General features: G+C 53.6%; 1 protein-coding gene across 3 annotated transcripts in view; it reads right to left on the bottom strand.

Annotated features, from left to right (window-relative positions):
• The window catches only part of RAB11FIP3 (RAB11 family interacting protein 3), a 73,860-nt gene that overhangs the window by 33,791 nt on the left and 15,239 nt on the right, over positions 1-24,830 (bottom strand). For 2 of the 3 annotated variants that reach the window (XM_066198081.1, XM_066198083.1), the window contains exons 2-3: positions 20,451-20,544; positions 4,268-4,359 (exon numbers count right to left, since the gene is read on the bottom strand). In XM_066198081.1, coding sequence (XP_066054178.1) covers positions 4,268-4,359; positions 20,451-20,544 — 186 coding nt within the window. Of the gene's footprint in view, positions 1-4,267; positions 4,360-4,477; positions 4,541-20,450; positions 20,545-24,830 lie in introns of those variants that run through there. The other variant, XM_066198087.1, reaches the window with a different exon arrangement.

Below are 24,830 nucleotides of genomic sequence, written 5' to 3'. Positions count from 1 at the left end.
TTGATGTGCTGGCCTTAAAGCTGCTGCTCACTGTCGCACAGGATGTCACGGAGTACTGTGAGCTGGAGTTCTCCCAGCTGCATCTGTAGGAAGGCAGGCAGGGAGAGCCAGCAGTAGCTCCTATTCCCAAAATGCACAAAACTTGGGACCTGCCCAACTCCCATTTTCCTCCCCAGATCCACTCCTGCACTGTACAACTCCCTGCTAGACCAATAGCCAGAGGGGATGTGCCTGGGCAGGTGAAGGCTTCCAGGGAAAGCCAAACTCCCCTCTCGTGGCTGTGCAGAATGTGTTTTCCTGGCTGCTTCCAAGAGGAGCCACGGCAGCTGCCCAGCAGATGGCAACAGCCCTGCACAAGGCACAGCATCCGCAGGATTTACGGCTGCCCCGTCCTGCAGAGTTCAACCAGAGCCTTCCTCTGACCTCGCTGGCCCAAAACACGACTTCTCAGAGCTAAAAATCCCTATTTGGGGCACTTATGGTGCTCCCAGGCAGCCTTTACAGAGCACTGGCTCTGCCTCTCCCCCAGCCCACCTAAAGTTATAAATCTCCATGCCCATCCCAGCCTAATTCCAGCATTTTCGTGCCTTGTTTTCCTTTTTCAAGAGTCATCCTTCCCGCTCTGCATTGCCCAAGGGGGCTCACCTGCCCCAGGAGCAGAGCAGAGGAGCAGAGCCCTCACCCTAGGGCAAGGCACAGTGGGTATCCCTCTGGTCCTGGGCAGATGGTTGAGCTTGGAGGTCTTTTCCAGCCTTAATGATTCCACGACCCCAAGAAAACTAACTCCAAATTCCCCTCCATGTCCCCCAGAGCATTCCAAACGAGTCCTGTGCCTCAGCACTGAGTCATGAGCTCCACAGGAGCTCGCAAGGGAGGAAAGGAGAACTCCCACCTTCCAAGCAGTCAGCAGCCAAGCTGTGCCAGCCCAGCCTGGGGAAAAACAGGGCTCAGGTGTCCAGATGGAAAAGCTCCAAGCTCCCTTCAACGTGACTTTAACAAAGCAGGAAGGCTGTCATTAATTTTTAGTGGTTTCTCACCCAGCAACAACCACGCTTCCACCCTGGGCAGGAGGAACACACTGGGAGGTGATCCCAGGCAGGTGATGCTCTCCCTGCTCCCAGCTGCGTGCACAGGGATGAGCTTCCTCTTGAATGTGTGACAGAAGAGCTGGAGGGGTTGGGATGAACCCCCTGCAAGGCCAGCTGGAGGCACAAGAAGCCACGTGGCAGCAGGAGCTGCTATCTCAGTGGAGCCATGGGAGCAGAAATCCTCTTTGGAAGCAGACAGACAGCCTGGTCTGCTGGACACTCCAGGAATGGTGCCACAGGATCCACAGCAAAGTCACACCAGTGTCTGAACTGGGGGAGTATCAAACATTACAAATTCCTGAGTTCACACCTTGACCCCTGCAAAAACCTTTTCCTGGAGGAAGCAGGTGTTGGTGGTTCTCTCCGGAGAGCAAATACTGGGCCAAAGTCCCCAGCTCTGGCCTCTCAGGGTTTTTCCATGGATGCTGAGCTCTCCTGATGACAGTCACCAGAAGAGGACATGAGTCATCAAGCAGAGCAACCTTCTTTACAAAGGGAAGACATTTTCCCGGAGACTGCTTAAAGCACTTGTTTACACTTGTTCAACAAACATTGAGGAGAAGAGCTCCCCTTCAGACCTCAGCACGTGGAAGAGCTGAGCACTCCAGCCACTGGGATTTCGGGCTCTTTAAGAGGGACCACAGCCAGTGCTGCACTCCAGTAACCACAACTGCTCCCAGCACTTCTGCAAATGCAGCAACTCCTCCAGCTCTGATGGGGCAGGAGAGGAGAAATCCCAGCTGTGCCACTTTACCCCACGGCCCTGCCACAGCCAGAGGGGCTCACCCAGTCCCTGAAGAGTCCCGGTTGTGTTTTGGGGTGTGTTCAGCTGTGTGCCCCAGCGCAGCATCTCCCCAGGGCTGACACGGGGATATCCCAGAGCCCAAACTGCTGCTTGGTGCAGTGACAAGTTTACTCTGAGGAACGGTGATGTCTTCACTTTGAAAGGTGACTTTCCCCGCTCATCTCTTCTGGAGAATCCAAGCAAGACGGAATACAGATATTGGGAAGGGCCGTTTATTCTGTTCTCTGCCTTGCTGATATCCTGCTGTATCTAAGGAAGAAGGGTCTGCTGAAGCCCTCTCCAGCTTTTTTCCTGGTGCTCCTGTGAGGAACACACCTTCGTTGCTCCCAGCAGGATGCTTTGTGTCACGGCTTCTCCCTCCCTGGGCCAGCTCCAGCTTTCCAAGGCACAGCACTCCAGGACGTGTGGGATAAAAGGCACGTTGGGAGCTCACGGCTCAGCCAGAAGAGAACAAAACCCCCTCGCCCCAAGACTCCAGTTTATTTTTACACTCCCGAGGCTGAGTGGTATTTCTCGAGCATGTTCTCGTTTGCTGAACCTCTACGAAATCCTGGCAGGCTGGAAATTATTTCGAATCATGTATCCAAGACAACAAGGATAATTCTTCCCTGGCACGTTAAACGTGGAGCTGTCCTTTAGATGACTACACTGAATTCAGTATAAAAATCCACTTAGGTCTTTTGGAAAAGGAGGTTTCAGGACTCATCACCTTTTTCCTCTGGGTCACCTTGTCTTTTCAAGGAAAGGCTGGCCCAGCAGCAGAAGTATCTCATCCCAGTGGGGCACACACCTGCCGTGTTGGTATTGCTGCCCAGAATAGCTCCCAGTGCTGACAGAGCTCATCTATGTTAAATTAGCCCTTGGAAAACATCCCCGCTCGGAATGTCAGGCAAGATGGTCCCTTGACACAGGTCTGAGGTGCAAAAAGTGAAAGCCTTTGCCTGTCACAGCCTCCACACTGCTCAGTCCAGCATTAAACAGCACATTTGTGACCCTGCACCACATAAAAACCATTGATACCCATCTCCCTGCCTGCCCTCCTGTCCCACTTCTCCCCAGCTGTTCCTGGGGCTTGTAACTACCTTCCAAAAAGGAAAAATAAACCACTATTCAACCTTGCCTGGAGAAGCTGTGGCTGCCCCTGGATCCCTGGAAGTGTCCAAGGCCAGGTTGGACGGGGCTTGGAGTGATGTGGGCTAGTGGAAGGTGTCCTACCCATGGCAGGAGGTGGCACTGGATGGGCTTTAAGGTCCCTTCAACCCAAATCATTCCATGATTTTATGACCAGCTGCCCAACACCCAGGCTATCATTAACCTTTTATCAAAAAATCACAAGGCCAAAATGATGTACTATAGACTATAACAAGCAAAAACACACACAGATATAAATAAATATATTTGCATGCAAATACAAAGCAGGCTGGGAGTCTCACTGCCAGCAACAAGTAGTGTGGTAAAAATCACACAGAATCATAAATATCCTGAGTGGGAAGGGGTCCACATGGATCAGAGCCCAACTCCTGGTCCTGCACAGGACAACCCCGAAACCATCCAGGCTACCAAGACACAGGTGTCACAACCCTGACGAGGGAAGTTTGGAAAAAAAAAAGCAAAGGGAAGTGATTCAGTCTCCACTTGGGACAGGGATCCAGCCACCCCTTTGCTCCCAAGGCACCTGCAGCCCTTCCAGGCTGATAGGCACAGAGCAGGAATGGGTGAAGCCTTCCAAGGCCAAGCCCAAAACCCCCAGACACAGACAAGAGGTCTCTCCTTCCCAGCTGGGAACAGCAGGATCACTGCTGACACGTGCTTCTGTGGCAAGGAATGCAGGAGGGAACCAAGGCTCTAATGAGAGGAAAAACAACCCAAATCAGAGAAACTGCCTTCATCAAGCCCAAGAGTAGAGAGAAAATGTAGATTTTTGTCCTCTGCTCTGCCTTTTCCTGGCCTAACAGCACCAAATGTCAACATCCCACTGCGCTGCTGTGTCTCTCAGGTAGGCTCCTGGCTGGTACATCTCCAAACCAAGCTCGGGTCTTCCAGGCCCAGAAACTCCAGCAGGAAGACAAACCCAAGAGCAGCAGGTCCCCTTCCTGTGTCACCAGTGCCTCACCACGGAAAAGGGCTCCCTTCCCACCCAGGGCACCATGCTCTGCTCCTTCTGTTTTATCAACACCAATTTTAACTTAAACAGCACCAAACGCTTGGTGCAAGTTCTGTGGGGCCGTCACCCAGAGTCTGAATTTATCTTTACATGTTAAGCACCCCCAAGCCCTGCCACACCAACTCCCCCCTCCCCAGGCAGAGCCTCCGTGCCCAGCTCCCACTCCACGTGCAGCCAACATCTACGGAGACGACCAGAGCTCATACTTGCCTCAAACGTGACGAAGTCATCAAACTCATCGGGACAGGCCGGGGCTTCCTCCTCGGGGGTATATCCCATATCATACAGCTGGCTGTCAGGGTCTGCAGGGGGAAACAAACACACAGCCGGGATCAGCGAGAGGGAAACGCGCACCCTCAAGCCAAGGGTGGGTTCGGGGGACACGACGGCGGAGGGACGGGAGCTCCCGCGCGCACGCACCGCTGCCTGCAGCCCTCAGCAGGGGCCTCTGCCCCCGGGCATCCCACCCGCACCAGGCCTGGAGGGCAACGGCTGTGGCTTCTCCCTGCCACAGATCCAACGGGGCCGGCTCCTGGAGTCACCCCTACCCCTCCGTGCCCTCCATTCCTTCTCCCGGCTTCTCCCCTATCTCCGTTCCCCGCATCCTCCTTTCCTCCCCCCGGGCGGTTTAACGCCGCCGTGGGCAGGGAACGCGCGGGGCGTGTGTGTGACAGCCCAGCGCCATGGGAACGGGGAAGGCAGGCGGCAGCTCCTGGGCGCCGGCTCCTCCCGCGGCCACGCGCATCAGGAGCACCCGCACGGGCCGGCGGAAAAACAGCACGAGAGATCTTCAAAATAAACCTCTCCTCCCAGCCCCAAAGCTCCGTCTGCAGCGTGGCTCCCGGCCCGTCCAGCGAGGGAGGCGGCGAGAATTCCCCGTGCTCCCTCAAGCAGCAGCGAATGCCCGATCCGGCACACGGCCTAGATCCCGGGCTGGAAGCACCGAATCGGGAGCGGTGCTGCAGTCCCAAAATAAACAGCCGGCTCAAGCCCACACGCCTCGGAGCTGCCGTGGCTGCCGAGGGAGCGGGCCGGGAGGAGGAGGAGGAGGAGGAGGAGGCAGCTGGCCGTGCTCCCAGGGAATGCACAAGGATTTGGGGAGGGACAGGGGTCACCTTCCCGTGCCCGTCAGAGCCCCATCCCGAGCCGGCCGAGCGGCACGTGAGGAACGTTCGTCCCGCTGCAGGTGCCCACGTGGCACGGTGCCGGCCTCACCCAGAGGAACAGGCCCTCTCCAGGTGCCAAGAAAGGCCAGTTTTCATTAAGGCATCACGCTGTGGTCGTATGGTACATCTGGTAAAAGGTCAAGAGATTAGGGCTTGGTCAAGGCACCAGGGGTGATCAGCCTGGAGAAGAGAAGGCTCCAGGGAGAGCTCAGAGCCCCTGCCAGGGCCTAAAGGGGCTCCAGGAGAGCTGGAGGTGCCTGGGGACAAGGGATGGAGGGACAGGACACAGGGAATGGCTTCCCACTGCCAGAGGTCAAGGCTGGATGGGATATTGGGAAGGAATCGTTCCCTGGGAGGGAGGGGAGGCCCTGGCACAGGGTGCCCAGAGAAGCTGTGGCTGCCCCTGGATCCCTGGGAGTGTCCAAGGCCAGGCTGGACAGGGCTTGGAGCAGCCTGGGATGGTGGAAGGTGTCCCTGCCCATGGAATGAGATGAACTTTACAGTGTCTTCCAACCCAAAGCATTCTGAGAATCTCTGATTAAGGACTCAGGCCTGCAGCAACACCTCCCACCAAAACACCACACCCAGGGCTCTCAGCTGCCCATTAAATGGAGACACAGGTGGGCGCCCAGGAGATACTGGGGCCACCAGCCTGAGGGGTGGGAGAAATTGAACACGTGGCACCGAGAAGTGATCCCTCCCCTCACCTGGGCCTGGGGCTCCTGGGGGTCAGGCTATGATTCCACTCCAGGAATGACCCAAATTGCTTTTCCAGTGCCAGAGCCAACACTGTGCTCCAGGGTGAGGGCTGCAGCAGGGGGAAGGTGCTCTTGGTCACAGCTCAGGACTTCAATATCCCACTGCTGTCCCACTGTGGCACTGGCAGTGGTGCTGCTTCCAGCTGCTAAGCCAGAGCAGGGCCCTGGGACTCACCTGGAAATGCTGCTGCCTGGGTACCCTGCTCAGGGCAAGGCCACCTTCTGCTCTGACTATTGGGGTAGCATGGGAGGATCTTGGACTTGATGACCTTGGAGGTCTTTTCCAACCTTAATGATTCTATAATCTGAAGATGGCATTGTCCCTATCCTCAAATGTCCCTCTGTCCCCACCTGCACAGCTCCACCCGTGACCCTGAGCCTACAATCAGGAGGATTAATTATTTAATCATTAATTAGCACCCATTAATTATCCCTGGTGCTGTTTTGGGATTTGAGCCTCCTGGCTGACAGCAGGGAGGGGATGGGAACAGTGACCTGCTCACCACAGTGGGTGCCACAAAGAGGAGCCTTTGCCCATGTCTGGGGGCAAAACCAAAACCAAACAGTGCTCCTGGAAGGCAACTTGTGTCACAGAACCCAGAGGGGCCAGGCAGCCACCTCTCCTGCCAACCAGCACACACTGACAGTGGTCAGCTCCAGGCCATCCCAGTGATCCTGCTGGCACCCCACAGCAGCCCCTGGAGCCACATCCCAAAGGCACAGGCTGCTCCCTTCTCCTTATTCCCACATCATTTCTTTTCCTCCCCCTCCAAGTAGACACACAAACACTTCCTACTCTTCCACAGACACAGATATTTTTTCTCCTCATTCCTACCGGAGGGGCTTGAAAAGGGAGGATTTGCAGGCAAGTGAAGGCTTCCCTTTGGAATGAGGGGTATAAAGCGTGGGCAGAGCACAGGCGCAGGCAGCTCCTGCCATCCATCACGTGCCTGCTCCCCAGCTCCTGCGCAAACCAGGGGCTCTGGAGCCTTCCCAGCCCTTCAGGGAATGAACATGATGGGGATGAACGGGACCCTTGTTGCTCCATCTGTGTGCAGAGAGCCCAGCCCAAAGAGGGTATGATGGGTTTATTTTCACAGCAAATTCCAGTGCAAAAATCCAGGAAAGGCCATCTGAGAGGTCGGTCACCTGCACCCTCGTGGTGGCATGGCCAGCACAAGCCATGCCCAGGAGCCAGCATTCCACGTTTCTACCTCCCCACGCGTCCCAGAGAGCAAAGACAAACAGCACCACAAACAAAGGTTGACTTTTCTGCTGGATTCATTCCCTCCCCCTCCAAAAGCCATATGGTGCTTTGTGTATAGGGAGAGTTGCCATGGAGAGCCTGCCTGCAAGTCTGCCAGCACAACAGCCTGCATTAAGCTTGCAAATTCCTGGCCAAAAGAGCCAAAAAACCCTGGGAGCCAAAAAGTCGGAGACCTTTGGTGTGGAATGGCACTCCCCATGTGGAGAGCACTGTCCCCAGGTGCAGAGGGAGCCACGTGGTGACAGCTTTGCTCTCGCTCCCCCCATACCAGGAACAGAGCCAGGGATGGCCGTGGGCCACCAGCCCAGCACTGAACAGCCCCAAGCCACGGCACAGGCTGAGCTCAGACCCTCATGTTCCCTCTGCTCTCCCCACTGGACATCAAAGTCAGGTCCTAGCTGATCCCTGCCCTGCTTCACACCCCTTCTCCCTGCCCCTCACACCACAAAGCAGCCTTTCCTTGCTTACACCCATCCCTTTCTCTTTCCTTCTTCCTCCTCACTGAGAGCTGATGTGGTGACAACACCTGGAGTCACCTGTGCCCTACTCTGCTCAAAGTCAAGCTTTTGCCCAGGGCTGGGGGTGGCATCAGGGACTGCCTTTTGTCCTCCAAGTGTCCATGATCAGCTTCTCCTGCACTTCCAGCTCTATCCATCACTCCCACTGCCAGTCCAGTCACATCCATAAACATCCAAAAACTTTAAAGGTAAAAATCGGACTCTGAGAGACCTTCCAGGCAGCTTTACTGCTAAACCATCTCAGAATCATGGATTCATTCAGGTTGCAAAAGCCCTCTAAGGTCATCAAGCCCAACTGTTCTCCCAGCACTGCCAAGGCCACCACTAATCTATGTCCCCAGGTGCCACATCCACACAGCTTTTAAATCCCTGCAGGGATAGTGAATCCATCACTGCCCTAGGCAGCTGTGCCAGTGCCTGAGCACCCTTTCCACGAAGGAGTATTCCCAATATCCAACCTAAACCTCTCCTGGCACAACTCGAGGCTGTTTCCTCTTGTCCTGTCACTGCAAGCCACCACTGAACACTGTGCGGATGTGGCACTTGGGGACATGGGTCACTGGTGGCCTTGGCAGTGCTGGAGGAATGGTTGGTCTCAATAATCTCAGAGGGCTTTCCCAACCTAAATAATTCCATGGGCTCTCCATTGGGGTGGATGAGACATCTTCCCATGTCTTGTTGAACTTCAGAGCTCTCAGGTGGGCCTGAGTCACCTGGGCTTTCCCAGGAACCCTCAGGAACAGCAGTTCTGGGATAAAGCTCCTGAAATAGATTCTAAAAACTGCTTCTAGAAGGCAGGATTGCACTGAAAAGGCACCTTGAGTGAAGGGCTGTGGGTACAGCAGTGACACATGGGTCACACAGAGCCGGTTTTATCGGCTTCCTATAGGAGTGACCTAGAAAAACAGCCTTTCAGGAGCATTTAAGTCATCTGCCAACACACTGTACACACTGCTGCAAGCCACAGAGCCTCCAACTCCGAGTGATTGCAACAGGATGGATTATGTGAGCTCACAGACCTGCACTGTTCAGGGTGGGAATAAGGCTTGGAACCTGCCTGAATGGCACAGAATAAAACAGACCCCAAAAAATGAGCAGGACGAAGTTCTGGTTGGCTTAAGGGAGAACAAGTGATACAAACCCAGCTCCCTGACTGGGAATGCTGCTGGAAAACAAGAGACACACAGACAAGTATTTAAAAGTTGCAGGATCTTAGGAGGATCTCGCACAGGGGAAGCCATTATCCAGTATTTCCAGAGGCAGCTCAGGGTCTCGTGCTTAAGCACCCATGTGGTGTGATCCCTGTGGGATAAAGCCAGCACCAATCCCACACCTTTTCCTTCCCCAAAGTGGCCCAGGAGTACATTTATAATCTGATGCTCCCATAAAAGAGCAGCTTTCTGCTCTCAGCTTTCCCTGTAGCTCAGCTTCCCCCGGAGATGGGCCAAGGGAGCAGGAGCACTTACTGAAAACTACCATTTCCCAACCCAAAATGCCACAGGGGACAGAGCAAGCGGCAGCCCAGGCTCCCAGGGAGGCAGTGGCAGAATTAAGGTTGCTTACACAACGCTGGCTAATGCTCTTCAGCAGTCCCTCATTTCCTGAGCATCACTGGGGCTCATCACACATTCCTTCTGATCCCCTTCCTACAGCACAGGCCCTGCAGCCTCCTCCACACACACCATGGAAAGCCATCAGGAAAGGAATTAACTCCAAGGCATCCAAGCCCTTTGGAAGCACAAATGCAGCTGCCTTCCCTTCATCTCAGAGGCCTGGTGAGCATCGCTGCCTCTGCCCCGGAGATGGCCCAGGGGGGCACCACTTACACCTGGAATTTGTGCTGAGTTTAAAATATGGGATCTCATTTTTAATTCCCAACAATCTGAGTGGTCTATTCAGTGTGTGCCAGAGACCAGCTCAGATTCCTGCAGGCTTGTGCCAGCCAGGAACCAAGGCTCACCGCTGGAGGTGTGGAAAATGAGGTGCTGGCCATGGCCACAAGAAAGTGGCTCAGAGCCACTTTCTGACGGAGAGACTGAGCCTCCAAAACAGCACTTGTTGCTGGTGAGGAGACCTCCTAATGTCCTCCAGCTCCTTCACTCCTTCTGCTTCCAAATCTCTACACTTCTGGAAACTAAGCTGGACTTTTTAGATAGAGATCACAGAATCATTAAGGCTGGAAAAGCTCCAAGATCATCGAGCCCAACCATTAACCCAGCACTGCAAAGCTCACAACGTCCTTAAACTCCCTGCTCTGTGAAGAGACTGAGGCAGAACCTCTTGAAAGAGCTCATGGAACTATGAACCAGCAGAACATCCCAAGTCAGCTGCCAGGAGCACATCAGTGCTGACACAGCCTTGGGGGCACCCAGGGCCCACTCTCCCTCTCAAGGGTTTGAGAACCCTGAAGCAGAAACTCCTTGAGATGCTCCACACCCAGGAGCTCACAGAGGACGAGTGGCACCTTTAAGATAAGACTGTCCCACAAGCAGAATAAAATGAAAGAGAACCTTGACTCAGGAGCTCAAATGGACCAGAGGCTGTGACACCCCAAATAACACAGGCAGAAACCAGGCAGCTCCGCAGGCTGGGACTGACTGGATGCCACCATCCCATCCTGAAGGCTTCAGCCTTTGAGCTCAAAGCTCCCACATGGAGAAATCAGGATAAGAGTTAAACCCAGTTCAATCCTCCCCAGCTCAGAGCTTCCAACCCTGGGCCTCGGAAATGCTCACAATGTTCTTACCTCCAAGCATGGCTGAATTTCATTATCAGAGCAATGCCTGTGTGGGTCCAGGCACAGCTTCCAGACCCACAAGGATTAAAGGAAAACACTTTCAACACCCACAGCACTTCCATCAACATGCAGGCATTAGTATTTGTCAGTCAGGTCTCACTTGCCATTTCTGCCCTCCACTAGCCACACCAAAAACTGACCGCAGTTAATGCCAAGCCTCTCCAAAGCTGTCACTGAGCCCTGGGAAGTGGATCAGAACCATGCACGTGCCTTTGGAAAAGACATGATGGACAGGAGAGCTGTGAGTCTGGGCTGTGACTTCAGACACCCCCTGCTCCAGCGGAGGCTCCAACCTCAACAACAGAGCTGCAAAATCACCAATGAAAATGACTTATAAAGTTATTTATAAAGCCTCTGATCTCAAACTTACCCTCTAGGTCCTGACCAGAACCCAGCCTGGGTTTAGGGGAAACTGGGGAGAGAAAATATGTAAGAGGAGAGGCACTAAACTACACCTGCAGGAAGAATTCTCTCCAGCGTAGTGTTCCACAGTTCTGAGCCATCTCTTGGGAATTATGATTGTGCTGGTCAAGAATGTCCTGTGTGTTACAGGGAGGGTCGAACAGCCCCTGTGCCCTCTTGCTGCTTGGCCATAGCAGAGCAGTGTGGAGTCCCAGTCCTCCAAAATCCCTTAAAAGATATGCAGAGTAACAGGAAAATGCTCCTGAAGGTACATGTTTGAATCCCCTTCCCTGTTTCTCCCCCTAACTGCAACATTGCCAGAAAATCCCTTGGAAACAGAGCCATGCCCCACTTGTCACTGAAGGAGAGGGAAGAGGCATTCTTTAAAGTGCTTTTCTCCAACTGGCTTCTGTATAGGAAACATCGCCCAAAATAAAACAGAATCATGGAAGGGGGTCCTGTGAAATTGGGGGTTGATCCTTTTTTCAGCCAGTATTTGTGCTTGACCACTCCCCTGCAGGGGAAGGAGCACAGGGAGGAGGAATTGGACCTTTCCAATCCAGAGCATGAGGGCTCCAGGAAGGCACCGAGGGGCTGAGAGGTGACAAACAGAATTGCCTCAGGTTGGAGAAGACCTCCAGGATCATCAATTCCAAACATGGAAACAAGGTCCAAACAAGCCATTGCCCAATTCCTCATCAGGGGTGTTTTTATTAGAAGCTGTCACATCATCTCTGTGGAGCTCTCTATAATTATTAACTACATTAATAAAAATTCCTATTGCCTCGTTAGCAGAAGTCCTTCCTGTTCTAAGGAGGAATAAACTGCCCAGTGATTTACAGGAGCAGTATGGACTGTAAGAGCTTGGAAAAGAGGATCACGACGGAGAAAGACATGGAGGGACACATGGAGCAGCCCAGGAGGGGACACAGCCTGGGACAGGCAGAATGGGAGTGAGATAATGTGAGTTGTGCTCAGCCAGAACACCGGAGAATTGGGAAAATTCGTTTTTCCCCATATGTGGAGGCCCACTGGAAAATCCCACCTGCTGCTCACCCACCCAGCTGCTTCAGCACCAGCACTGATTTCCCAGGAAACCCACACCATATGCAGCCTCTCCTGCCCAAGGAAATGCTCTGGAGAAAAAAAAGCTTTTGCCACATCGACCTGTCAGGATGTCACAGGGGTGCCAGGTCACCCAGTGCAGCCACCAACCCCCAGGCTGTGACAGCGCCGGGCAGGGAGGAGCAGAAGTCCCAGGTGAGTAATTATCCCTTTGTTAATAACTCCGGATTGACTGGATTCCTCGGGAGAAACGAGCTGACAGCTCTGCAGGGCGCTGGGCTCCACTTTCCTTCACCCAGGCTGGGGCAGGGATTTCCTGATCCCTGGCCAGGTGCTCCTGCTCAGGAGGAAGGACACATTTCCCACCTTCTTGGGCTGACTGTCCACCTTCTTGGACAATCCCTCACTCTGGACTAACATCCAAACCTGAGACAGGAGAAGAGGCAGGACAGAAACCACCCCCCACACCCAAGTGGAACCACCAGCCCAGCCCAGCCCGGCCCGGCCCAGCTCAGCCCAGCCCAGCCCAGCCCAGCCTCCTCCTACGCATTCCCCAAACCACAGGCCAGCCCAGCTCCCAAAAGCATTCCCAGCACCAGATGTGGAGGAAAACAGCACGGCCCAGAAAGGGAATCCTGCAATGGAGAAACAGAGGCAGCAGATGGAAGAGGAGAAATGCTGTTTAACAGAACCTGCCCCTGTTTTCTCTTTAGTCATCATCTCCATAGATGAGCATACTAAGAACTGCTCCAAAGCTCCAATAAAGCACTGCTCCCTATTTTCATCTTCCTGGGAAAACACGTGGGTTTTATCCTCCTTTCCCAGAAAAACTTGCTTTCTTCCGGGCATCACATTTGTCTTTATCAAGTTGAGTTATGGTCTATGGGTCAAAAAGCCATCACTGGTTTCTTCACTTCAGGACACATGGAAGTCTCTCCACTCTGGAATCAGCTTTGATTTCCAGGAGATCTGGCTACACAGCAACGCTTTTCCCTCCCAAGGAATGCTGAATCAACAGTGATTCTTTGGGGATCTGATCCCAGCTTTAATCCCAGCTTTGAACCAGAATTCCCTCGGACTGAGGGGGTATTTCAGACCGGTTACACTCCATTACAGTGACTGGACACAGCCAGATTTCTCAGGCACATGGTCCAAAGCAGGAATCCGTAAAAGGGGAGAGATTCCTAACGAAGGAATTCTCAGAGGGGCAGAGATTCCCATGCCAATCTCCCCTTCCCTGGCCCCCCAGGGCTGCAGAGCCTTCACAGCAGTTTCCCAACAGAGCATTTGAGCCGTTCCTTGCCGCTCTCATCCCGGAGCTGCCTACGGACACAGCTCTCCCAACACTCCTGCGCCTCTCCCGAAAGTAGGTCAATGCAGTATGTCATCTGCCAGGCTGCTTTTGGGAGGCACAGCTCCCTCTGAGCCACGGAGCACCCGGAGCACAGCAGCCTCTCCCCGCCTGTCACCCTTCACCCAGCTGCCACATTGATAAATTCAATACAAACAAGTGGTTATGGAAATCAAAGGAGAAGTGCAAGCTAAGAAACTGCTCTGCTGAGCCAGAAGTGCTCCCCCCACCAGCATCCAAGTCCTTTCCCTGGTATATTGTTATCAGATCGAGTCCACTGATGGTTGGATTCAATTATTCTAACGGACTTTTCAGACCTGAATGATTCTATGTCTGTATTAGAGCAGGAATAGTGACCGAAAAGAGCTCGAGAACAGGGTGATCTGTGGTCCCACTCCCAGCTGCTCCACAGCTCCTCTCTCTCAGCAACTGCTTCAGCTTCCAAGAGGAACTGAAAATTACCCCCACTCACCCAAGCCTCCCTGTTTCACAGTGCCATGGGGAAGAGGCCTGCAGCCAGGATCTGCTGGATCCTGGGGGCTGCACAGCTCGAGAGAAAGGTCTCCACACGTGCAGGAGAATTCTGGGGCTCCTGGGAGCAGAAGAGGGACTTTCCTTCTCCAAGGACATTGGGGCTGGAGGAGAGGAGCACCCACCTCAATGCCCCCGCCCTGGGGCTGTACCTGTGTCCTGCTCTGCCCTGGAACAGCCTCCAGCTGGGCTGGATTCACACCTGCTCAATGCTGCTGTTTGCATCTCCACACAGAGGATGAGCCCTCCCAGAGGGGTCTCTGTGCCCTGGACACACCCAACCCTCCTGTCAGGAGAGGGATGGAGACAGACCCCAGGTCCTGTGACCACAGAGCACCCCCAGGGCAGCTCAGCTCCATCCCTCATGCTCCTAATTTCCCATTCTCTGTGAGCACGGAGTTGCAGAGACTCAACAGAATCCCAGGATCATGGAGTCTGGAAAGATCTCTGAGACCACCAAGTCCAATCTGTGCCCAGTGCCCACCTTGTCACCAGCCCAGAGCACTTTGATACCTCCAGGGATGGGATGGGGACTAAAACACCGACCTGGGCAGCCCCTTCCACTGCCTGGCCACCCTTTCCATGAGGAAATTCCTCCTGACGTCCAACCTGAACCTCCCCTGGCACAACTTGAGGCTGTTTCCTCTCACCCTGTCCCTGTTCCCTGGGAGCAGAGCCCGACCCCTCCTGTCAGGGAGTTGTGCGGAGCCAGAAGGTCCCCTCTGAGCCTCCTTTTCTCTGGGCTAAAGAACCCCACACAGTAAAGCACTCACACATTTTTATGGGCAGGCCCAGTGGTTTCCAATACAACCCTCTAAGCGCCACTATTTCAAGGGAAAAAATCCAAATTAATTCCAATAAAGCCTTGGCTGCTTCTGTCCCTGGCAGAAGGGGGCACAGACCAGCATGTGGACCCCAAACTTGACTGGCACAACCCTAGCGCTGCAATCATCCTCCTGCACCACAGAGATGAGCAGAACCCTGAGCTCCCAAACACGGCACAGGGATTATATTTTTTTCAAGTATCCATATAAATTTTCAAGAGCCATTTAAATCTCCACTCCTTTCAGAATTAACACTCGTCTTCCTAAAGTCCTTATCCCCACCAGCAGTACGTACAGCATATCCATATGGATCTGCCAGAGCACAGCAAGATGCAAAGGCAAAAAAAATAAAAAAGCAGAAGACATAATGAGAGCAATTTGGGGTTTATTCTCGCTCATGAATCAATCTTGATTTCCCATTCACGGCAGCCCCCGTTCCCTGCACGCCAGCTGTACACAAAGAGGCATCTGTCCTACCTTCAGCCATCAAAGGAGCTGTGTCCCTGTGGATGATGGTTTCCCCAGGGTTAGGAACAGGCAGGAGCAGCAGGAAGGTCTCCACTGCAGCAGTGCTGCATGAATCCAGGGATCAGCAGATCCGAGGGGAACGTAGGAAGCGCTCAAACCGGTGCCAGATACTCACCGAGTTTAGTCAAACGTGCACACGAGCTCTGCTTCCATCTGCCGAGCCTTGGGCAAGGCTTTCCTTTTAAAAAGCAAACGCCTGGAATATTCAATTGGGCCTGGCCACCCCCGCTGAGAGCTCGTGCTCAGGTGTCAGCAGTGGCCTGCTGCAAAGCCACCGCGTTTCCAGCCCCCAGGTGGGGCAGGGAGCGCCGAGGATGCACACACACAGCCCCAGAAATAACCACGGGCTTGGGAGTGGAAGGGAATGCAAGCTTTGGCTTCTGGAATTATCCCTGGGCAAGGGAAGATTTCCTTTTGCGTAGCAAAAGCCATCTGCAATGCAGATCCTACAGAGGGGGGAAAAAAGCCTCCACACAAAGCAAACAGGGGGGCTCCCGGATATCCAACACCTTGGAATGCCCCACAGAGCCAGCGGGATCCGGGTCACCAGGGCAGCCAGCCTGGCTCTCCCAGGCCCATCCCAAGCCACCACGTGCTGCCCAGGAGTGGCACTGGGTGGCTCTGAGTGGTTTCTGGGCACGGTGGGCTCTGAGGTGGCACCTGAGCACTGTCAGATCCCGAGGCACGGCTGAGGGCCAGAGCAGTGGGAGCAGGGAATGTGGAGCACAGCCTGCACGTGGAGTAACCCCTCAGGTCTGGTTTTGGGAGCTGGTGTGCAGTTCCCTCCTGGCTCTAAGCCTTTAAGGTACAACACTCACATCCTGCATTGGGAAAAGGGCTGGATGGGAGTTTTCCTCTCAGGAAATTCCCAGCTGCCACGAGCTCACCAACCTTTCTGGACACAGCTGCAGAAAAGCCCCCTGAGATCCTCCCAGGGATGGAAGAGCTGCAGTCCCACCAAGGCTCATCCTGACAGCAATTCCCACTGCTGCCAGTTCCAATTAGGAATGGCCTGGTGCTCCCACACAGGCTCCAGCTAGAGCCACAGCCTGACCCCCCAGCCCTGTATTTGCTATTCAGCACCCTGCCCTGTCTGCTCCAGCTTCCCAGCTCCAGGCTCTTCCCTCCAGCCGGCCTTTGGAAGTGCCTCTGGGGAGCTGAAGATGCTCCTGCTGCTCCAAGCCTCTCATGCAGCCCCTGGAGTGTCTTTTCTTTGGCACAGTGGATTCCTGATCCAGCTCCTCCAAAGCTGGCACTGCCAGGGGTCTCCCAGGTCTTCCTCCTTGCAAACAAGAACTCTCTTAGAGCTTCCAGGTTTGGGTGTTAGCTCTCAAGCTGGATTTTCCATCTTCCCAAATCCAGAGGGCTTTTAGTTGAAGCATTTAAAAAAATAAACAATAATATAAAAAAAAAAAAAGAGATGTGACTGTTTCCATCCACGGGCCCTCCCCTGAGCTCCTGGACACGTCCATCCCTCAGTGGCTGCACTGTCTGTTCTCAGTGCACAGGGGCCCCTTTGTTCAGGGATCAGAAGCCAAGGCAGAAGGGATGGATGAGGCTGGGAGCTCCGGGAATGCACCTTTCCCTGCCTGGCACAGAGGTCCCTTAAACTGGCTGACACCAGTGTCACCTTCCCTGTGTGAAGGGGCACCCCCCAGAGCCCCTTCCCGGCAGGCTGCTCCCTGGAAGACAGATGTTACAGATGTTTTAGCTCCAAGGATGTGTCTGAATGACACAACTTCTTCCTTACCCTTCTGAGTTGCAGTGTGAGCAGAGAGATGTTCAGTTTGTCCTGCTGAGTGCTGAGAGACCCCTGCAGAAAAGCCAGGTGTCTGAAGCTGAGAAGGTTTCTAATACCTTGACAAGGGAAGGAATCTGCTGCTGAGCACAGGCCTGGTTGTGTGCCTGCACCCAACGGTGGCTGATTCAGCCCATCCTTCATGTTTGCCACCAAAATCCCCCTCCAGATGTTCCTGCATCCAGAACACAGAGGAGCAGAGCTGCTCCTTGGTCCAGGCACCTCAGCTTGTGATTGCAGACCCCATCTCACTGCCCCCATGCCAGGGCAGCTCCTTGCCACACAGACAGGCTCCTTACTCCCAGGTTGAGTTTTCCAAGAGGCTGGGATGCAATCCCTGGTTCCTGATTCTCCTTGAGGAGATCCTCCATGAGCTGGAGCTCCTCACTGTGATGACTGCAGCAGTCACACTGGCTCCCTCCCTGTTTCTTTTCCCTTGGATCACACTGATGGTAGCCAGATGCACCAGGTCTTCCTCTGGCTGAGCATTCTCCAGAGCTCAAACCCCAGCTTTTTAAAGCATCATACTCTCCTTCATTACTGCCTTCCCTCCATTATCAGTTTCTCAAGTTTTACAATCCAAGGCCGTGAAATTCCACTTCTCAAAGTTATTTATCCCCCCTGACACGCTGCCAGTGCTGGATCCACATTTCTCCCTCTGCTGTGCACACTGGCCAGTCACTCAGGCACCATTCACAGAGATTTTAAAAGTAGGCAAGCCACTCCTTGTGGAGCAGGCAAGGACAAGGGGATCCCAGCAGCCACGAGCAGGAAGGGCTGGGACAGAGCAGAGCATGGGGAGCTGAGCCTGTCCCAGCAGCACCTCTGTCCCCACAGGCCTGAGAACAGAGTTCAGCCACCTGAGAGCCACAGGCTCAGCACTTCCCACAGCAGGGAAACCCTCTGGAAGCTCTCCTGGCCATCCACACTGCAGGCATAAATAAATCCATGAGAACCACGCTTCCCCATCCAGCCTTCACTTTGGGGAGGGCAGAAGGCAGCCACAAGTGGCTAAAACCTCTCCTTGAAGGCTCAAACCCAAATCCATTTGCTCTGGCCCCTCACAGTCAGCATTACCAGGCCAGACAGAGCCCAGAGCTGGCCCATGGCAGTGCAGAGGTGGCCCTGGGGCTTTGTGTGAGTGTGTCAGTGGCTCTGGAGGCAGAGCAAGCACCAGGAGCCCTGGATCAGACTGCTCCTCAGGCAGAGGGACAAGCCTCTGGCACAGGGACAGGACAGGCAGCTCAGCATCCTGCATGGAAAGGCCAAGTGGACACGAAGGCAGTTGTGAGAAAAGCAGCTGACAGAGGAAATTTGGCTGGGCTTGTAGCTGCACCTTCAGCTTGCCAGGCTCGAGGCAAATCCCAGCTGCTCTCCTCCTCCAGAGAGGGGAGACGGAGAGAAGAGTGGAACATCCTCAGAAATAAACCCTGCATTAACACAGGCACCCAAAGGTCCAAGCTGCCACCAGCTCTCACTTCTGTGACTGACCCAAGAATTACAGAGCACCAAGAAACCCAGCAGAGCATTCCCTGGCTAAAAATAGGCCTGGCTAATTAACAAACCTTGTTAAAAGGGACACCCGGCAGCAGCATGACCTCTGCTTTGGTTACAAAGGGATGATCAATATTGACTGTCTCAAGAGCAGCAGCAAATCCTTCTGATTGCTCCAATGTGAGCAATGCTCAGCTGTGAGACTCAAAGAACCTCCTCTGCTCCCTGCCCTGGGCTTCTTTTATAACCATTTAATGCCATGTGTTGTTTGAGAGCTCAGCCTTTCCTAACCACTCTAATAAACACATATCAATCTCTTTCACATTTAATAAATAGAGACCCTAAAAGCTTTGCCTGGATCTGCTTTTCCCATTCAATTAATAGAACACAACACCAAAGTGATGAATTATTGAGGAGAAACACGAGCCTGGGCTTTCACAAACGCTCTACTCCAAGGGCAATTTATTACAAATTAATAGTGTGCTGCAGTTCCTCCTGCTTCCTGGCAGCTGGGAATTGGTCAGGCTACCCCAGGAACCGTGGGAGCTGCCATGAAACACTGCAGTCCTGAGCTCAAATAATCCTGGAATGGTTTGGGTGGGAAGGGAGCTCAAAGCTCATCCCATTCCAACCCCAACACCTTCCACTATCCCAGGTGGCTCCAAGCCCCTTCCAGCCTGGCCGTGGACACTTCCAGGGATCCAGGGACAGCCACAGCTTCTCTGGGCACCCCGTGCCAGGGCCTCCCCAGCCTTGCAGTAAGTAAATAAAGAAAGTGGGGGTAGAACTGTGGAGAAGGAGTAGGGATGGACAGAAGGACAGGAGAAAACCTTGCTTTGAGGGGTTTTTACTCCTGGAACAGCACAGTTTGTATGGGAAGGATGGTTCTTTGCCATCCTTGCAGCACACTCCATGTGCAGGGCTGGCAGCAGGGGCACATTGAGCAGGGCTGAAACCCCAGAGAAGCGTCTCTGAGCAGAGCTGACTATTGTGCAAGGATGATAATTCACGTTCGCACATGCAGGACTCCAGCTGCTCAGCAGGGAGCTTCCCAGATCTCTCACACCCTGCCCATAACAGCATGCCTGGTCCAAAATGACCCTCTGAGGGAAATCCCAGACTGAAAAAAACACCACCTTTTCTGCAGCAAAGGGGTTCAAATGGCAGCTTCCCATCCCACCAAGCTACTGCTCTGGAAGCATTTGCAAGAAGCCCTCAGGAGCCACGTGGGGTTTGGCACTGGCCTGTTTGAAGATCACCCTGACTCCAGTCAGGGAGTTCAAAGTTCTGCTTTAATGTGCTGCTTGCTAAAAACCATCTGAGCACCTTGATGCTCCAAACAGCTGGAGTGAAGGTTATAAATGCGTTGGTAAATTAAATTCATCAATAAATTAGTAAATGCGTGGTAATTTCCATTCCAGTGGAAGGTGTCCCTTCCCGTGGCAGGGGGTGGTATGAGATGAGTGTTAAGGCCCCCCCAACACAAACCATTCCATGATTCCACGCTCAGTGCCAGTGTTTGGAAGATGTTACAGCCAGCAGCACGCAGACACCTCCAGCAGCATGGCAGCTGCTCCATCAGAGCAACAACCCCCCCAAAAAACACAGGTGAGAGACACCAAACCAGAAGGGATTTCCCACTGATGTTTCTTTGTAGGAAGGAACTTTCCTAATAAACAACAAGACATGGAACCACCACCACGACCGCTGTACCACCTTTTTCAACCCTTATTGAATGTTCCTAGCCTCTCCCCCTTCCCCTCCGCCCAGCACAGAGCAGTAACTCTCAGAAAACCAAACCCAGATGGTTTTTCCCCGAGCAGCTTCTCAGCTCAGCTGTGGTGTTAAATTTGGCCTGTTCCCATCCTCACTCACAGCACTGCAGGAAACTCACCTCCATTTTTGATGGCTCTGATCCCCCGATGGAAATCCTCAAAGCTGATAACTCCCAATCCACTGGGATCCAGGTATTTTGTTAGGTCCTTTACCTGCAAACCAAAGAAAAGCAGCGTTACCTACGGAATCCTTGCAGGAAGCAGCATCTTCCAGCACAGGAACACCTTGTAATCAACTCTTTCCTCTTTAGAAGAAAGACTTGAGCGAATAACAGTGAATTTCTTGAGGTGACCTCAAACTGTGTCTGTTCTCCTTGAAGGGAGCCCAAGTAATCCGCACAAAGGGATTAGTTAGGACTTGGTTGGTGTTGAAACTATTGCTCAGCCTTGAAGCAGCATTTCGGGCAGCATCTCCTGTAACACGGGCCTGCTTTGCCAGGGATTTGGTTATTTTTATGGGGTTTAAAGAGGTCCTGTCTTAATTGGGGAACTCAGTAATAGGCTGCCTGGAAGGAGGGCCCAATTAAGGGGATTGGGTGATAATGAACTGCTCCACGGTACAAATTTAGGCCGTATAATTGAAACATTTTCCCAATTAGACAATGCCTGAGGGGGAGGGAATCACGGCAGCTGGTGAGGGTTGGGATGGGGGTGCTGGAGCACACACGTGGAGCAAGGGGCACTCTGAGACCTGCTGGGGACGGTTTGGGATCTTCAAAGGGAACGAGCAAAGGGCAAAACCACAGGGCCCAAAGTGCCCCAGAAAGGTGCATTTGGCTCCTTCCTTCCAGTCTGCCAGCAGCAGAAGATCCTTTACACCAGATGCTTCTCAAGCTCAGACAACCAGACATTTATCCCCCGTGTTAAGAGCTTTGAGGCACCTTTGTCTATTTTTGCACCACATCCTTCAGCCCAGGAACAATCCCAGGAGGAAGCTGGTGAGGTGAGAGAGGAATTGCCCAGTGAGCTCCACACCCCAAAGCTGCCCACAGTGCTGCTCTCACCCTGCCACACACATCCTCCTCCTCTTCCTGATGCACAGGAGGGAGTCTCCAGGGCTGGATTTGTGCAGCTCTCATGAGCACAACCTTTTGACTCACTGGGGTTTCAGTTTGTTCTTGGGGAAGGAGCTGGTGAATCACCAAACCTCTCCTTTCAGGGACGGAAACCTCAGGTCTCAAGGAGACTCGGCGCCCAGCCCAGCCTGGAGCTCAGAGCTGTCCTGCTCACCCTGCAGCACCTCTGGGGGGTTGGTTTGAATTCTTCTCGGTTTTCTGAAAGCCAAGTATGCGTTTCTATAGGAAAATCACATCCACAGCACACTTAGAGCTGTTCACCCATGTGTCCATGTGCTTTGGTCATCCCACATTCCCAGAGGAGCAGCAAAAATGCCACTGGCATGGAGAAACCCACAGGGCTGAGACCATAAATCCATGGAATCACAGAATATCCTGAGTGGGAAGGGACCCACAAGGATCATCCAGTCTCACCCCTGCACAGACCCCCCAACAATCCCACCCTGGGCATCCCTGGCAGTGCTGTCCAAACACTCCTGGAGCTCTGGCAGCCTCGGGGCCGGGACCATTCCCTGGGGAGCCTGGGCAGTGCCCAGCACCCTCTGGGGGAAGAACCTTTTCCAGATATCCAACCTGAGCCTCCCTGGCACAGCTCCTGCCATTCCCTGGGTCCTGTCACTGAATTCCAGGCTGTGCCTCTGTGGGACTGCCACGAGAGGAAACCCAAATCCCCCAGGGCTCAGCCTTGCCCACTCCCCAGCTGACTCCAGCTCAAGCTGGACATCAGGAGGAATTTCTTCCCAGAAAGGGTGGTCAGGCATTGGAAGGGGCTTCCCAGAGAAGTCTGGAGTCCCCATTCCTGCAGGAATGCGTCCAAGGAAAGCCTGGAAGTGACACTCAGTGCTCTGGGCTGGGTACAAGGCAGGGATGGATCACAAGTTGGACTCGATGACTGCAGAGCTCTTTTCCAAAAGCTAACCTGAGATTCTGTGAATGGGAGAAGACAACGTAAGCACCTTCTCCAGTTTTCTAGAGCACTTTTTTTGGCAGACAGACCTCCTAAACTCACATGGCACTCATCATCTTGGATGAGTCAGGTTTCTTGTATGTTAAACAAAGGTATTTTAGATTAATAAAAACAACTCATAGGAATGTGTCGGTTCCAGTTAATGCATCTGGCAGCCGCCTGGAGTTCAAAAGCTGTCACTTAATTTGTTATCTGTGTACAGAGATAACAGAAAGGCAAGTGACATTTAATCAGACTTGGTAAGCCTGTAAGGGATTAGCATGACACACTCGAAATTACAGTTTCTGTGGTTTTCAGCTTCTCAGGAGCACAGAGGGCTCCAGAACCTCATGGCAATGCCACAGCAGGGCACCTCACCCACCCCAGCGCTCGGGCAGGACACACAGGGCAGCCAGGACCTGCTTTATGCAAAAGAGCCACTAATGTATTTAAATTGGGCTGTGGGCAGGGAGAGATGAGGGGAAATGGTTCTGAAAACTTCCCAACCCAGACATTATGGGTACAAACAACAAAAGCCTCAAGGTGAGCCTGTGGCAGTGTCTGTGCTGATCCAAACCTGCCTGTATTCGATGTCCTGGATGAAAATCACCATTACCAGTTGAGACACCACCACCAGGCTGAGTGGCAGTGGCTGCTGACACTCAGAAGAACCCACAGGACAGAAAACAAGAACATCTGCTGTGCCTGCCTGCTCCCCACAGCCCCTGGACTCCTCTCATCCAGCAACGGAGCTCCCCTCTGCTCTGGAGCCAGGCTGGGAGAGCTGGGGGTGCTCACCTGGAGAGGAGAAGGCTCCAGGGAGACCTCAGAGCCCCTGCCAGGGCCTAAAGGGGCTCCAGGAGAGCTGGAGAGGGACTGGGGACAAGGGATGGAGGGACAGGACACAGGGAATGGCTTCCCACTGCCAGAGGGCAGGGATGGATGGGATATTGGGAAGGAACTGTTCCCTGGGAAGGAGGTGAAGCCCTGGCACAGGGTGCCCAGAGAAGCTGTGGCTGCCTCTGGATCCCTGGGAGTGTCCAAGGCCAGGTTGGTTGGGGCTTGGAGCAGCCTGGGATCATTTTCTTCATTTCTTCATTTCAATGGCTGGGCTAAACCCAGTTCTTTACAGGGCAGTTGGGGAAACCACCAGCATGGTGGCTCAAACTGTTTTAGATTCATCCAGTAAGAGTGAGCAGCTCTGAAGTCCCACATTTGAGGGTTTCAGCTGAAGCCTGAGCGCAGCAGCTCCCACCACACTCCTACTGGCACAGCACCAAACAGGAACACTCCACCACACTGAACACCAAGCTTAACCCACGAGACAGAAGCCACAGCCCTGCTTTTGGCCAGCCAAGAAATACTGAAAATAAAGGTTTTGCTTCCTGTGTGTGACTGTGGCTGGTTACAAACCCTCCTTGGAGCCTGGGCAGCTGAAACACAGAGCATTAAAGAGTGAAAGAGGATGACGTGGTTTAAGTAGCTGACTTAAATCCTGGTGGAAAGTGAGAGGCTTAAACTGCTAGAAGCCAGCCAGGCTGCCTGGAGCTGAGCACAGCCACAGGCAGAAGGAGTACAGCTGGGGTGACACGTGCCAAGGGGGCTGTGGTCAGCCCTGTGCCAGGGACACGGCCCAGACCAAGGCATTCCTCCTGGAACAGGACATGGAGCACATGGGGACAGCGAGGGGAGGTCACTTGGCACCTCCACACCAGCACGAGAGCTCCTTGTAGCATCCCCACTCCCACACCCCCTGTATCCAACACCTCTGCACACTCCAGGCTGTTTCACCTCCCAAAACCCAACGACTTGGCTGCCAGTGATGCCCCTGCTCCAGGAGCCCCCAGAGCCCCGCGCTGATGCCATGGGGGCTCCTCACAGCACACAAAGAGCTTCCTTGCTTGGATGCCCTGAGCTCAGCTCAGCAAATGACCCTGAGCCTCCTACAGCCACAACTTCAAATTCACACACAAAGGCTTGGCAGGCCTGCAGTGGAAGTTTCCCACGGAGGTGAAGGATTCCCCAGCTGTGAATTCCCTGTTTAGCAGGTTGGAGGAAAAGGAAAAGGAAGCTCTAGGCCTCTCCTCTTTATCCTTATGGATGCTCCATGTCTCCACCACACAGCAGATGGATTCAGCAGGACAAAATATCCATTGCGCCCGTTTTCGGCATGATCCCTGAAGGAATTCATGGCTGTGCTGGGCAGCCAACACCCCCTGCAACCCCTGAGCCTGCCGGCAGTTTTCCCTCGTATTCTGGCAGAGACCAGGGCTGAACCAGCTTCCAAAAAGACATTCTTTGGAGGGTGCAGGAGGGTGGGAGCAGCCAGGCACCCCCCAAGAAGAGCTGGTGGAGCTCAGGTCATCAAATCATGTGGTATCTCACAGGGATGGTGCTTCCACATCCTGCCCTGGGAA

This window comes from Chamaea fasciata, unplaced genomic scaffold, assembly GCF_029207755.1.
Source record: "Chamaea fasciata isolate MVZ Bird 193981 ecotype frontalis unplaced genomic scaffold, bChaFas1.0.hap1 SCAF_16, whole genome shotgun sequence".
Classification (NCBI taxonomy): Eukaryota; Metazoa; Chordata; class Aves; order Passeriformes; family Sylviidae; genus Chamaea; species Chamaea fasciata.
Note: the sequence above shows the minus strand (reverse complement) of the source record. Positions and strands in the feature narration are given on the sequence as shown.